Consider the following 14,987-nt stretch of genomic DNA (forward strand, 5'->3'; position numbering starts at 1 on the left):
CAAGAGAATCCCCAAAACACTTCTGCCTGATGCTAATATTAGTAATAACCTTTAACACTGTAGGTCATGTAGAAAGTTAGCACCCATCCCTCTCCTAGAAAAATGAAATATCCTAGGAAATATTTAAAAGGCACAATACTTCCCCTAAAAGGGAAATAAAAACTCAGAAGCAGGTCACCCCCCCACCTTTGTTAATGGGCAGACCTGTAAGGCCTGGGCCAGAGTATTCTACATAACAGAGGCCTCTACCCATCTCACCACCTGGCCTGGGAAGATTGCATCAGCCAGCACTCAGGTGAAGTCATGTGGTCCAGACAAAGCCTACAAAGTTAGCTAAGACCCCCGCCCCTGGGAGTCTGATAGCCAATGGAATACATTTCTACACAGGAACAAGAAAACAGTAAGGTGGGGCCAACAGAGGGTATAAAACAATTGCACTTTCAGCATCTTGCCTCTTCTTTTCCTTCACCCAACATCTTGAAGCAAGTGATCATCCTTTTCACTTTGGAACTCCAAGCTATAGGGTCCTGTCCACCATTAAACCATCTTTCCAAACAGCCTCCATGTTTCCAGTGTCTTTTTCCCCACTTGGAACTGAACCCAGAAGGATAATTCTTCCAACAATACCATCAAACAACATCATCTGCCTATCCCAGGTCCTTGGGAAGGACTAAATAGGTGGATAAAAATGTCAAATCCAGTCTAAACATCTGGCTGACTAAGAATAATGAATTCCATTACCCAATATGAATATATAAGATGATCATCTTCACTCTAATAGGACTAGCCCTATTTTTCTGAGTGGTGGATATAATCATTTTAAAAACAAAAACAAAAAGTCCTTTTTCTGTGACATTAAATTTAAATGCTTGCCATTGCCTGCAGACAGTGATAATACTAAAAAGTTAATGATGCTGTCACATGAACCTTGATTCCTAGTAACTACATTGAAATTATATGCAGAGGTCATCCATCAGTGATCTGAATTATTTATTAATTTGTTCAATTTCTATGGCTACCTACTTTAGTCAATGACTCTGGGCTGCTTATAATTAAAACGTTAAAACAACATTTTAAACAATAAAAACAGTATAACCAGCAAAAAAACATTAAAAACATCCAATTCAGCATACACAAGATCAAGATATTTGGCCAGTTAGCAATTTAGCCAAGATATCGGGCCCTCGGCCTTGGGACAATAGCCAGGGTTTACAACCTTATGAAAGGTTACCAGGGTTGGGCCCATTCTGATCTCCTAAGAATGTTCCATAGAGCAGGGGCCACTGCAGGAAAAGCTCACCTAAGCCCCCCAGTCGACATTCTTTGGCTGACAAGATCTGCAGCATGCCATTCTGCTTGACCTGGTTGGACAGGTAGAGACTCTTGAAAAAAGGCAATCCTCAGGTACCCCAGTTCCAAGCCATGTAGAAATTTATAGGTAGCACCTTGAATTGCACCTAGGAACACAGTGCTAACTTGTGCAGCTCATGCAGGAGTGGTGTTATGTGTGCTATATGTCTGGCACTGTTTATAGATAGTCCTCAATTTACAACCACAATTGGGCTCAAAATATGTGTCTAAGACACAGTTGTTAAGTGAGTTCTACTTGGCACAATTAGTGAATTACTGCAGTTAAGTTAATAACGTGATAATGAAGTGAATCCGGCTTCTCCACTGACTTTGCTGGTCAGAAGGTCACAAAAGGGGATTATGACCCTGAACAATACAAAGGTCATAAATATGAGCCAGTTGACAAGTGTCTGAGTTTTAATCACATGACCATGGGTATGCTGCAACAGATGAAAGTGTGAAAAATGGTCATAAGTCACATTTTCAATGCCATTGTAACTTTAAACGGTCATTAAACAAATTTAAGTCAAGGGTATCTGTACTCCTTGCCAACTACATTCTGCACCAATTGGAGCCTCAGAATGGTCTTCAGGGCAGCCCCATGTAGAGGGTGCTGCAGTAGTCCAATCACTGAATATATCTGATTATCCAGAAAGTGATTTGAATAATTTTCCTATTTGAATTTGCAAAAGAGGCTTCTTGATAAGGCTTTAAAGAATCTTGCAAGGAGGGACAGATTATAAAGTAAAAGAAATCCAGTTCCAGCATATTATTTGAAGATACTACGTATCAAAATTATTAGACATAAAAGGAAGGAATATAAACTTGGTTTATTTGATCAAAGTTAAAATAGATCTGTTGTCTCCGATAACCTTTAATGGCTAGTGGCTTTTTCTTTTTTTTTTGCAACATGGATTTTATGTAGCTGACATTCACCACACTAGAGGATGCTCTGTTGCTCTGATCTTTTATTATTTCTGCCTGTGTGGTACATTCCGACCCTTTAGGAAGTTTTCAGAGCAAAATGAGACAATTGCGGCTCGTCAGCTGATGCCACGCCATTTTTTATATGCGCTTCATGAGTCTGAGGGACGGATGATATGCTCTTACCTCCTAAACGCATGTTATAGTCTTAACGACAATAACGCAAATAGCTCTTTCTGTGCATGAGCCACACGCATTGCATCGACAGTAAATTTAACCAAGTAACTTCTTCCCCTCCTTTATAAAGTGGGAGTCACCCAAATTAACCCGCAATCTACGTAGCTGCTGAGAGTCTACCCAGATTGGAAGACTACGGGAACGCCTGCGTCCTAGCAGTCTCCTTTCGGCACATGCGCACTAGCCGGTAAAGAGTCTCCTTGGTTGGGGGTGGGAGAGGAACCTTGATTCCCCTGCGTCGCGCTCCGGTTCAGTCTCTCCGATTCAGAGCATGGCGGCTGCGTACAGGCTCGTCTTGGTTCGGCACGGGGAGAGCGCCTGGAACCTGGAGAATCGGTTCAGCGGCTGGTACGATGCGGATTTGAGCCCAGCCGGGCAGGAAGAAGCGCGGCGCGGCGGCGAAGCGCTGAGAGGTGAAGAGGCGGGAGGAAGCGGGGCAGGATGGAGGGTGCGACGGGGACATTGATGCTCGGGCAGCCGGGGCCGCCTCTGCTCCTGTTTCGCTCCGGGGAAATTGGGACGGGGAGGTGGGTGGCGGGGGACTGATTATTCTGAAATGTGTGGGGTGGTTGGTGTAGGTGAATCATTTTGGACTGTTTATAAAGGTCATCAATGCAGCCTGTACTAACGGGGGATGGAGAATTTTTAATTCGGATGTGGATTTTAAAAAATAAAATAAAATCCCTCTCCCCTGGGGGTCGGTGTTTAGGGCCGAGCTTTTGCCTTGGAAGGCAATTCATACTCCCATCCGTGCGTCCCCGGTGTCATTGAATTAGATGCAAATTGGGCTCTTTTTTTGGGGGGGGGCGTAAAATCGGCTTGCGAAGGCAAAGATGCTCTCTTATGCCACGCTAGGAGTGTGCAATGGAAGACCGAAAGAGCTCGGGGGTGGCTGGGTGGGCGTTTTAGAGAAAATGGTCCCGGGGCGCCCGCAGGTTCTGTTGCGACCGCCGGAACTTGCTTAGGGCAGAGGTCTCCAACCTTGGCAACTTTAAGACCTGTGGACTTCAGGTCTTAAAGTTGCCAAGGTTGGAGACCTCTGGCTTAGAGGACAAAAGACCCAGATTTTTGCCCTGGGCACGTGCGATCAGCCTCGTCCCTCTGGGCGGAGAAACGCGAGACGGCGCCTTCCTGCCGGAGGCGAAAGGGAGGAGCCTCGCAGTAGCCGGATCCCGGTCCTTTTCCCTTTCGGACTTCAGTGATTTCGGCAAGACCTTTGCCAAGCGTGCCTTCGAGCCCCTTTGTGGTTTTTGCTGACATTCAGCTCCAGGATAACAGAACAAATCGTTCTGATTGTTAAAAAAAAATATTCCGCATTTTTTTAAAAAAGGGGGGTGGTGGACGTTTTAATTCGAGTAGGTGGCAGCTGTTTTTCAGAGTTCCTCTCCCTCCCAAGCTGTGCATATTCGACAGTCTCCTTGAGTTAGTTATTTCTCCATATGTCCGTGAGGGTACAATGATATCTTACTTATTTCCAAGGAAAGCATCCAGCAGTGAGATGTCTAAATTTATTGGCAATTGGGTGATTTTTTTAAAAAAAGGAAATGTAGTAGAAGCTGAGTCATTCAGTACTGCAACAGAGAAAGGAGAGCTTGTGCCCAATGCAGGAAGTGGGGGAGGGCCAGGAAATATTTCAGACCTGCACCTCTGCAGATTCACGAAGCAGTCTAATCACACTCTAATTTCAGGCTTACCTTTACTTACCCAGTGGCCTGAAAGAGAGCCCCAGTCCTCAAAGGATGAAAGCAACCTTCTGTATTATCCACAACTGTGGAATCTCCAAAGTTTCATCTGAGTTTCTCTCCAACCAGTTACAAAATCTGTAGAAAGTTTTTGTTAGTGCATTAAAAATGTGAATGTTAAAATAATTCGTTGATGGACTTAAGAGCCCATCTGAACAGAATATTATTTGTAAGTTTGGCCTTTTCCTGGGAATACTATTTAAAGCAAGATTATTTGAATTCAGTGTTGTGGTATCCAAGGAATAAAAAGTTCGTTCAACAGTTCTAATATCATTCAGGTGTGCATGTTGTACTGTATAAGTTTTTTTTAAATTCCGCCTTTCATTTGGAGATTGTGGCAAGTATTATTCATGCTTGCGTGTCCTTATTCATTCTTCTATATTGCACAACTGTTGCTTTCTCCACCATGGCATTAGTTTGCATTATTGCATAATCAAATTTTTGTGCACTTTAGAAGCAATAGGAAACAAGGAAGCACAAGGTGATTATGAAGATCTGATAAATACCGTTAAAGCCACAATATTTTATTTTATCTTTTGCAAGGTTAAATTTTTTACTAATGTTAATAAATTATACTCCCCCCACACACAAATACGCTTTTTTCTTTGCTGGAAGGGCAGTTCAGATTGTGAGAATCCTTTCCATCACAGACTAGGACTAGGTTGGAGAATGCCAGGTGGACGTGCTTTTAAAGAGAGCTGGTGGCAGGAACCAGGGTATGAGGCTACAGAGTGCTTCTGAAAGAGGATATTTTAATCCTCTATCCCTGGGCCCATTCTTTTGCTGCATTGAAATACTTTGTCAGTGCTCATTTTACATATAATGGCAAATGATTCATAGACAAATGAGGATATATAAGGGTTCCAAAACGGCCGATTAAATGAGTCAAAATGGATTAACTATGTCACCAATAATTGCTGTAAAGATAAATGAGTTACAGTATTATACTTTCTGGGTTCTTCCAGATGCGAAGTATGAGTTTGACATCTGCTTCACATCTGTGCAGAAGAGGGCCATCCGGACCCTCTGGACTGTGTTGGATATTCTTGACCAAATGTGGTTACCAGTGGTGAGGACCTGGCGTCTCAATGAAAGGCATTATGGTGGTCTAACAGGCCTTAACAAAGCTGAGACAGCTGCTAAACATGGTGAAGCCCAGGTCAAGATATGGAGGCGTTCCTATGACATCCCTCCACCTCCAATGGAGCCTGATCACCCTTTCTATAGCACCATTAGCAAGGTAAGATGAAGTACTAATCTGTTAATCTGATGAAGATTGCTGTTGTTTTGAGGTTATTTTAAAATAATTGTCATGCTGGGATTAGAATATAATTACTGTGTAGTTCATTTGCCTTTCGCTTTGTAGATTTCTGACTCAAACGATACTTCCATTGTAGTTCACTTTTATCTCGTTTGACCTCTACTCATGTAATATTCTCACTGGCCCGCTGTTTTGGCCAGCTATATCTTTCTTTAGGTTATGGCTTTCTGTGGGATATGATTACATTGCTGTCGTTTTTTTTTTGAGCAAAATTTTAAGATACAGATTGCTTACATGCAATTAATCATTGACATTGGTCTTTCGTGAATGTTTGTATTTTATGGATGGAGACAGTCAAGGCTGTTCTTAAACTGGTGAAATTTTCCACCTATGCAATATTTGTTAGTGAATTAAGAAATATCTAGAGCATTGGCCTCACATGCTGTTTAAACTGTAATAGATATTCATGTACTATGGTAATATAATTAATGTAGGATACTATTTCAAATATTTAAAGACTAGTTCACCAGAAAGCTACATAGTACAGTTAAATTGTGAATAGGGCTACTAAAGAGGAAACCAATCCAGATAGGTTTAAATATGAATCCAATAATGAGTGAATTATAATGCAGTTCTTCAGTGGCTGAAGATGGTAAAAAATTAAGGCATTATTTAATGTTGTACAACTTCATTAGACATCTTAAAATTATTTATTGCCTAAAATATGGCTGGCAATAATTATTAAGTCACAGTTGCAGATCTAAAATGTCATTGAGCAGGGATTACAAAAAAAATTACAATAGTCTATACATAAACGCTTAGGCGCCTAACATATATGTCAAGCGAGCAGGTAGCTTCAGACACAATTTTTCTAAAGTGTATTTTGAAATGAAGTGCCGCATTCTATAACAAGTCTTGAGAAAACACGAATCAATCACTGTTATTAAGTTTCCGCTGCCTTTCCTTCTTCAGGATCGCCGCTATGCTGATCTTACTGAAGATCAGTTACCTACATGTGAGAGTTTGAAAGATACTATTGCCCGGGCACTGCCCTTCTGGAATGAAGAAATTGTTCCTCAGATCAAGGAAGGCAAGCGAGTACTCATTGCAGCCCATGGTAACAGTCTCCGAGGCATTGTGAAACACCTAGAAGGTGAGTATTCTGTTTGTAACTTGGGAACAAAAACTGATTAAACCTGACTCAGCCTAAAAAGTTAGTTGAACCAAAGTTCTCTAGTAATTGGTCCTGAATGGAGTAATGTAATCAAGCTTTTTACCTCGTCATACATTTTCATATATATGTTATTCTTTGCAGGAATGTCTGAGGCAGCAATCATGGAACTCAATCTGCCCACTGGAATACCAATCGTCTATGAGCTGGACAAAAATTTGAAGCCTATCAAGCCAATGCAATTCCTGGGAGACGAGGAGACTGTCCGCAAAGCTATGGAAGCTGTGGCAGCTCAGGGCAAAGTTAAGAAATGAGGGCAGGCAAAGTAATCAGTAGCATAACCCCTTTCCCCTTCCTAGCACATGCCTCAAGGGACAGGGCTGAAGAGCCAGAGATGGTGAAGCTGAGAGCCATGGCTTATCCTTCAACATTCACATTTCTCCAGCAGGACCTGGCTAGATATTTTAGAGGTGTGGATCAGCAGGGTTACTGACAGAAACAAATCCTAAAGCAATGAAATTCAGTGCTACTGAACTGAAGAGGAGACCAAGGTTTTCTCAAGGGAACCTTTGCTGTCGTTATGTGAGAACTCCAGTTAGTCAAGTATTGCTTCATTTGATTTTGCCATTCAGGATGGTTGCAAGGACCATTTTTTAATTAGTTTTTTTTCCCTTAAATTTTGCATAAGCAGCACACCATTCCACTTAAGCTAGATGAAAAGCCAATTCTTATTTCTTTGCCTTCTGAATGTAGGAAGGAAGGGTGAGACTAGAAAGGACTAGCTCCCACTCTGGAATTTCCACCTGTGGTCCAATAACTTTTGTGTAGTGCCAGTAAACCCTGATACTGTGTATCATGTTGCTTTTCTACCCCATAGTCTGTGTGGTTGTCTCTGCCTTCTGGATGGCAGCTTTACACTAGAGCTAATTTCACTGTACAATGGCTGAATTTGCCCTAGTCTCAGTAAAATAAAGGAATTATGTGCAATAGCTGCTGTGTCTGTATTGCTTGTAAAAGTGGTATATTAATATAATAAGAAATCTGTAACTAATCCAGTGAAGAACCTGAGTTGCCAATTTTAGGTGAAACAAATCTGTGTGAGATACTCAAGCCAGGACTACAGGTGCATGACTATACATAGCTGTCAGAAGCCATACTCCCCCAAAACAGGACCAGAATAAATTATGGGGGGAAAATTTATTTGTATGCCTCAAATGCTACTCCAAGGCTATACACAGCACTGACTGAAAAACATCCCAGGTGATGTTAAAAAGGTATGTACAGGAAATACAAGAACATGGATAGCTGGAAGAAAGCATTTTTGATAGGGGATTTTATTGAAAAAAGTCATAGTCAACAATATCTGTTTTGTATTCACCCCTGGAAACAATTCCATAGTTTGAGCATGAATGCTGAAATGTGCATTGTTTGGGACTTTGCATATTTCACTATCATATATACTGTCAAAAGATGTAGTTACATAATTTTATATGCCAGAGACTGACTTGAGTGCCACTGTATAGACTGCCTCAGTAGTTTGACAGTAAAGTCTACTTCTCCCCAAAATAATAAATTTTATGTAAATCTAATGTTTCCATAAGCCAAAATATAGTTTTAACATTTTTTCTATTAGTTCCTAGTTTTATCCCATCTTTCTTTGTGACACTGAGACAACTTGAGATTCAAAAGGGCTTTCAATTAAAGTACATTTGATGGGTATTGATTTAGGCTTACTTCCTGGACAGGCCAATGACTTGTACTTTACAAGGGAAAATCCAGGCAGGCAGCCTTCATTGTTTTCTTGTCCTTTTGCTTTTGTAAAGCAGAGTGTAGCTGCTTCAACTGAAGACAGAAATCAGAGTAGAAAGTTTTCTGAATTATAAAACTATAAAATTAGGTTACAAAATTAAAACTAACCCGGTCTAATCATGATGTCCTTCACTAAAGAGCTCTGCATTCTTGAAGTTGCTTTCTGAATTTTTTTCTTTCAAGTTCCTCTGGTTCTTCTGGGATTAATCTTTTCTACTACCAGTCGTATGTTTTGGTGTATGCATCTTTCACTATGTTTGCAGAAATTGAGGCTGAACTCGGGCTACTTTGCGCAGCTCCTTGCCATGTGTACTGGGACACTGCATTTCACACCAGCTGATCGGCACCATCTGTAAACCTGAGATCAAAAAAAGTCAACATTTATATAAAAACATCATCTTGGGGAGAAAAAAAGTCATTTGCTTTTGAAAATTACCCTGCAATTAATTTCTAATGTTGTCACAACTTGCCTCTCTTTAAATTCAGTACAGGTAGTCCCTGACTTACAACAGTTAATTTAGTGACTGTTCAAAGTTACAATTGCACTGGTGACTTATGATTATTTTTCACACACATGACCAGCATCCCTGATCACGTGATTTACATTCGGATGCTTGACTCAGATTATGACGATTGCAGCATCCCAGTCACGTGATCCCCCTTTGTGCCCTTCGGACAAGCAGTCAATGGGGAAACCAGATTCCCTTAAACAACTGTGTTATTAATTTAAGAACTGCAGTGATTCACATAACAAATGTGATGAGAACAGTCATAAAATGGAGCAAACTCACTTAAGAAATTTGTCACTTAACCTGGGCTCAATTATGATCGTAAGTTGAGGACTACATGTAATTCCAGTTCAAAACAACTCCCATGATGGATAATTTTCACCTTGACACTGAAAAACAGCTATTTATGTAGACTGGATATTCTAGATTTTCCCATTTAGATACAGTGACATGGCATACCTGATATTTCCTACTAAATCACATCTGCAGAGAGTTGAAACTTTAAAAGGTGCCAGTGTACATTTAAGCTATTGTTTTTCAGTTTATTCAGAAGACAATTGTTCTTACCTGCTTCACTATGAGCCACCACTACCCCCAGCTCATTTTCTGCTGTGGTCAGCAAATAATTTGATTGTGCATCCCCTAAAGAGATCTAGTCCCACAGGTTAAGGGAAAATGTCTGAAAATTTCCACAGAAAATCAGAAATCTAAACATAAATATAACAGAAAAAGGATACAACTTTGGCCAAAACAATATCCCCTGGGCGGAAACTCTTGTAAACCTCTATCTAAAGTAGGAGGAAAGAGAAAGCAAATGTCAATGGACAAATTATCTGGCAAGTAGAGCAATGAAGCTTGGATTAAGAAAGGCTTGAAATAATTACGACTTTTAAAAAAAAATTCTGAGGAAAGATACAAGTGGCCCTCACTTAACCACAATAATTGAGACTGGAATTTCCATGACTAAGCAATGTAAAGCACAATGTCACGTGACCACAGTCTTTAGCAATGGCAGTCTCTGGTTATTGCCATTAAGCGAATTATTGTGGGTGGTTAAGTCAGGATGTCATGTGATCCAGCTTCCCCATTGACTTTGCTTGGGAGAAACAAGCAGGGATGGTTGCAAATCACGATCAACAGTCCAAAATCCAGGCCATTTGCCAAGTGACCGGATCATGATTATGTAAAGGGGAGGGAGCCTCTGCAACGGATGGAACTTTGAGGAATGTCATAAAGTATCGCTTGTTCAGTGCCTCTGTAAGTTCAGATGGTTGTTGAATGAGTGGTCGTTAACCACCTGTACTCTTACCCTAGGAATCAAATCACTACTACTCCAAATACACAACTTGCATTATTTTTTTGTTCCTAACAAGTGTTAGCCATCTCCTGAAAACTATATTGATACATGTGGAATAAAATGATTGAACATTTCTGTGTGTTCATATACATTATACACTATTATTTAAAAAATCTGCTTATCTGTCATATTTTCTTCATCTGATATAACCAAATATAAAGCCATCTGACCTTGTCTTTTTCTGTAGCTCGGATGTCTTCTCTGCTATAATGGAAGTGAAGAAGAAATCATAATCTTGCCATTTTCTTTTCTCCTCTTCAACTAATCTTACAGAACAAGGGACTTTTATCTCCCCTCCCTGTGCATCCTGCTCCCTCCCTTCCCATTTTTTACAGTGAAGTATTTACATCGCTACTGCATAGAGGCTTTGCAAGATTTTATCTTCTAATATTGTAAACCACCCAGAGATACTCTTGTGGTTAGGCGAGCATCAATATTTAATAAAATAAACATGTATATTGTGTAATTGTATAATTTAGAAAGAAGAGTTAGTTAATTATATGAAAAGGTTATATAGATTCTAAAGCAGAGCTTTAGAATCAACAATATTTCCAATTCTCATTATCACTCAAATATCAATAATGAAAATGAGATGGAGTGTTAACATACTGTAGCTGGCTTATTCTAATGCCATCTTCAAAAGATGCCCACAATCAAGTTTTCTTCATACCGTATTGTTCCACGGAATGGGGATTTTAATGGTGTAGAACCAACATACAAAATATGCACCTTGGCAAAACGAGAATTAATACTGCAAACCTAAAGAGGAAGAGAGAAAGCAACTTTTAGCAACAATCTGTTCTCTCTTATAACTTCAGGATTGTAATGGATAATAGCAGTTCCACGTAGTGAAATAACCAAGCTAATCTCCAAGCTGGGATATATAATCTTTTTCTCTTTCTGTAATATCTCATTGGACCTGCTAAATATTGAATGCAGGGACGAAATAACTAAAAACATATAAAAACAAATACAGATGGCAACATTGGCAATATATTATGATTATAATAGTGATCTAGGCTTCACATAATCATTTTACTGTAGGGAAAATGAACCCATATTTAACCAATACCAGAGAAAAATTAGACAAAAGCCTAATTTGTTTCATTCATCACATTGTTAGCACATCTAACATGAGCTTCCAAAGATGAATGATCTTCAAGGGAAAAAAAAAACCCTACTCTTCACTTATGGATAAATATAGCATTCTATCTATTTGTATTACCTTTTATTTTCTTAACACTAATAGTTGGATTAAAAATAACAATGAAATTATTAAGTAGATCTGCTGAGGCTACCTTGCAGGTCACTGTGGCTCCCACATCAGGCAGTAGCTGGGATTCTACATCTCTCATCACAGAGATTACCGGGAGCTGTAGGGAGGGTGCAAAACCAGCATAATTCAACAATTCCCTGAGTATTGAACTACCACCAAGAGATCAACTGAAGTCCAACCCCTTCTGAATTGCCAGTATGTCATCATTCAAGGCATGAAATCCTTATCATCCCTCCCACTGTCATCCACAGCACACATTGGTACATGCGGTCCTTGTTTAATGATGTTTCACAAATTATAATGGTCTTGGAGAGGGTGCTTTACGGCCCATAAAACACTTTTGGCCATTGTAAAATGTTGCATTCTCCCCCTTCTTCATCATGTGATTGCATTTTGGGCACTTGGCAACAGGCTCAAATTTACAACTGGTTGCAGTGTCCTGCAATCATATGGCCACAATTTACAATGTTATTTTTACTGGTTTCCAGCATCTTTTGCTGTTTCTGGATTCAGACTTAAAACCGCATGGTTCATTTAACAAACATGTGATTTGGACTTACAATTACATGATTATCTTAATGACTGCTGTAAAAATGATAATAATTTGGATACACGACTTACAACTGAAATCCCAGTCACAACTGAGAAGTTAAGAAGTATTTCTATGTAGAAATACTTGATTCTCACCATGCCATTCTCACTTTTCTTCATGAAACAACCAGCCAAAGAGGCAAAGATAGAACCATGGCGCGTGTAGGTACCATTCCCAGGGGTTCCTTCCTCTAAACTGCATAGTCGCTCTCCTGTGAAATAGAACAAAAGCCAAAACATCTTATTTTCTAAATCCTCATGTCTGATTGCTCTGACGAGAAATTATTTCCACTGTGACACATGCGCATGAGTTTGTGTGTAACACAAATAGATACTACAGACAGAACAAATGAGTAAAGAAAAAAAATAAGAACACAACCAGATCAGGCCAAGAGCTAATCTAACAGTTTGTTTCTCACCATGGCTAAGCAGAAATCACTGAAGTGTTTTCAAGCAGATGGCATTATATCCAGGGGTGGGATTCAAATTTTTTAACAACCAGTTCTGTGGGCATGGCTTAGTTGGTGGACGTGGCTTGGTGGTAATGTTATTGGCTGGGCATGGCCAACTCAATATCACTCACATCGAGGCACGCATCTCCTCGCCTGGCCTCTCATGACTGTGGGGATGCTGCAACAGTCGTAAGTGCGAAAAATGGTCATAAGTCACTTTTTTCAGTGCCATTGTAACTTTGAATGGTTACTCCACACAAGCAAAGTACCGGCAAAGGAGGGAAAAAGAACTCCAGAGACGTTCCAGAGACAGGAACTCTAGTCCTGCCAAGAATGTAATAAGGGTTAATGGAGAGACAGATTCTGAAAGCAACATCAGAATGTTTCCTTCCTGCCTTCCTTACAGGATTAGGCCAGTAATTTCTTCTAACAACCAGTTCGCCGAACTGCTCAGAATGTTAACTGGTTCTAGCGAATAAGTGCAAACTGGTAGAATCCCACCCCTGATTATATCTACAGACATGCAGTCCTAATCTGGAGGTGACAATGTATCTCAAGACTGGAAGCCTATGATTGATGTCATCCATGAATTTATCTAATCCCCATTAAAACCTCCAAATAAATTATTTTTTACATATCCTGTAATTGATTCCACAAAATAATTTTGCACTATGTAGAAAAAAGCTTTCTTTTGTCAGTTTTAAACATCTTTCCAACCGGTTTCGGTGGATGGCCCTAATCCTAACATTTTAAGGCACAGAGACACTTTTGTTTTTGTACTTTTTCCATGGCATGCATGATTTTGTACATCTTAATCATGTTCCTACTCAAGTAACCTTTCAAAGTAAAGAATTCTACAAGTCCTAGTTTTTCTATTCATTGGGAAAATGTTTTATCACTTTGCTTATTTTGACAGCCCTTTTCTCCACTTTTTCCATCTCTTTTATATCATTTTTTCCAAAATGTATCAAGCACAACTGTACACTATAAATGCATATCAAAGACTTGTCTATAGGTATTACAATGTGCCAGTTTTGTTTTCATCTGTTTCTTAATGATTCCCTAGTATGAAGTTTATATTTTCACAGCTGCCATACAAAGAGTTAATATCATCACTGAAGTATCCACTATGATTTCAGTGTCGACTGGGATTTCTTTCATCTATATGTACAGATACGTTTTGCCTAAAATTAATTTAATTGAATCATACTTGATTAGTACTTGATTATTCACCCATTTTAAACAGATTCTTCTAGAGGTTTTCATATCACTTTTGGTTTCGATTATCCTAAAAAATTTAGTATCATCTGTAAACTTGGGCAGCTCCATACTTTAAGATTATTAACAGTTAAAACTTAAAAGACCTGGTCCTCCCATGGATCTTGGAGAATTCACTTCTTACTTGCCTTCACAGCAAAAAAAGGCCAATTTATTTCTAATTTCTGCTTTGATTTTTAAAATTAATTTACAATCCTGTAGGAATAGGTCCTCTTATTCCATGGCTGCTAACTTTATCAAAAGCCGTTGAAGAAGAACTGTAAAGGTTTTCTGAAAATCCAAGTGCACATAATGCTCTGGTTGAAAGCTTTCCCGAAGCATCTAAACCACTGGAGAGGCTGCTAGATTAGATGGTGAGGACCGATAAAATGCATAATACAGAACCGTGAAAGTTGTCCCTTTACTAGAGAGGGTCGAATGACCATTTGTTGGGGAAAGTAGAGGATTCCTCCACTGAATAGAGGGTTGGTCCTCTGGATGATCTATCAGATCCCTTCCAGTTACATTCGTAGATATATTCTATGAACTAAAACCGATTCCGACGCCCGACAAATCCTATGATCACGGCCATCCGTGTCGTACAAACCAACTCACAGAGCCCCAAATTCAGCCTCTTATCGCTCTGAGGCTGAACCGAATACCAGACACTTTACGCACAAGGCTTTCTGGAGCTGAGCCCAGGAAATTAGCGCTCAACCCAGGAACGGTCCCTTTTAGAGCGGCTCCCCACCGCCCCTCTCCCGGTCACCCACCAGGAACACAGTAGCGCGGAGGAACCATGCCGGGTCGTCACCGAAAGGACTTCGCGCTAGGCCGCCTCTTCCCCGCGGGAGGTTGGAATTGTCATTGGGCCATTCCACGATCACATGACTTCCTCCAAGCACGCGTTCTTCTGAATAGCAGCCCACGACCGAACCTCGAATGTTGCAGCACAGTGACTGTAGCTAGGAGGCCGGCGGAAAAGAATAGCCCTGGAAGCGCACTGAATGACGGGAAGTGTAGTTTCATTTAGCTTAGCCAACGTGTAGCC

At 40.2% G+C, this 14,987-nt stretch overlaps 2 protein-coding genes across 3 annotated transcripts; one reads left to right on the forward strand and one right to left on the reverse strand.

The window, feature by feature from the left end:
- The first annotated feature begins 2,573 nt into the window (after positions 1-2,573).
- PGAM1 (phosphoglycerate mutase 1) lies at positions 2,574-7,674 on the forward strand. The gene is made up of 4 exons (XM_026701199.2): positions 2,574-2,924; positions 5,219-5,493; positions 6,487-6,667; positions 6,830-7,674. The coding sequence occupies exons 1-4, from the start codon at positions 2,783-2,785 to the stop codon at positions 6,997-6,999; spliced, it is 768 nt and encodes a 255-aa protein (XP_026556984.1). The 5' UTR covers positions 2,574-2,782; the 3' UTR covers positions 7,000-7,674.
- A 329-nt stretch (positions 7,675-8,003) lies between these two features.
- On the reverse strand, positions 8,004-14,951 carry EXOSC1 (exosome component 1). Of its 2 annotated transcripts, none has more exons than XM_026701201.2 (8): positions 14,710-14,951; positions 12,324-12,439; positions 11,659-11,733; positions 11,031-11,119; positions 10,531-10,561; positions 9,741-9,791; positions 9,571-9,655; positions 8,004-8,852 (listed from the first exon to the last, which is right to left on the reverse strand). In XM_026701201.2, the coding sequence occupies exons 1-8, from the start codon at positions 14,735-14,737 to the stop codon at positions 8,746-8,748; spliced, it is 582 nt and encodes a 193-aa protein (XP_026556986.1). In that variant the 5' UTR covers positions 14,738-14,951; the 3' UTR covers positions 8,004-8,745. The 2 variants fall into 2 exon arrangements, with proteins under 2 accessions (XP_026556986.1, XP_026556985.1); XM_026701200.2 differs by having other exon boundaries at positions 10,531-10,564.
- Between the last annotated feature and the right edge of the window lie 36 nt (positions 14,952-14,987).

Source organism: Pseudonaja textilis, chromosome 4 (assembly GCF_049901715.1).
Source record: "Pseudonaja textilis isolate UNSWEBS1 chromosome 4, rPseTex1.2, whole genome shotgun sequence".
NCBI lineage: Eukaryota > Metazoa > Chordata > Lepidosauria > Squamata > Elapidae > Pseudonaja > Pseudonaja textilis.

What these genes read in the sequence shown, in the direction of transcription:
- PGAM1 (XM_026701199.2), top strand. Translation starts at nt 2,783, where the DNA reads ATGGCGGCTGCGTACAGGCTCGTCTTGGTTCGGCACGGGGAGAGCGCC. An exon ending in TCTATAGCACCATTAGCAAG is followed by an intron (nt 5,494 to 6,486) that starts GTAAGATGAAGT and finishes TTCCTTCTTCAG; the next exon opens with GATCGCCGCTATGCTGATCT. An exon ending in CATTGTGAAACACCTAGAAG is followed by an intron (nt 6,668 to 6,829) that starts GTGAGTATTCTG and finishes TATTCTTTGCAG; the next exon opens with GAATGTCTGAGGCAGCAATC.
- EXOSC1 (XM_026701200.2), bottom strand. Translation starts at nt 14,737, where the DNA reads ATGGTTCCTCCGCGCTACTGTGTTCCTG. An exon ending in GAGCTACAGAAAAAGACAAG is followed by an intron (nt 9,792 to 10,530) that starts GTCAGATGGCTT and finishes CTCCTACTTTAG; the next exon opens with ATAGAGGTTTACAAGAGTTT. An exon ending in GGTGGCTCATAGTGAAGCAG is followed by an intron (nt 8,853 to 9,570) that starts GTAAGAACAATT and finishes TTTTGATCTCAG; the next exon opens with GTTTACAGATGGTGCCGATC.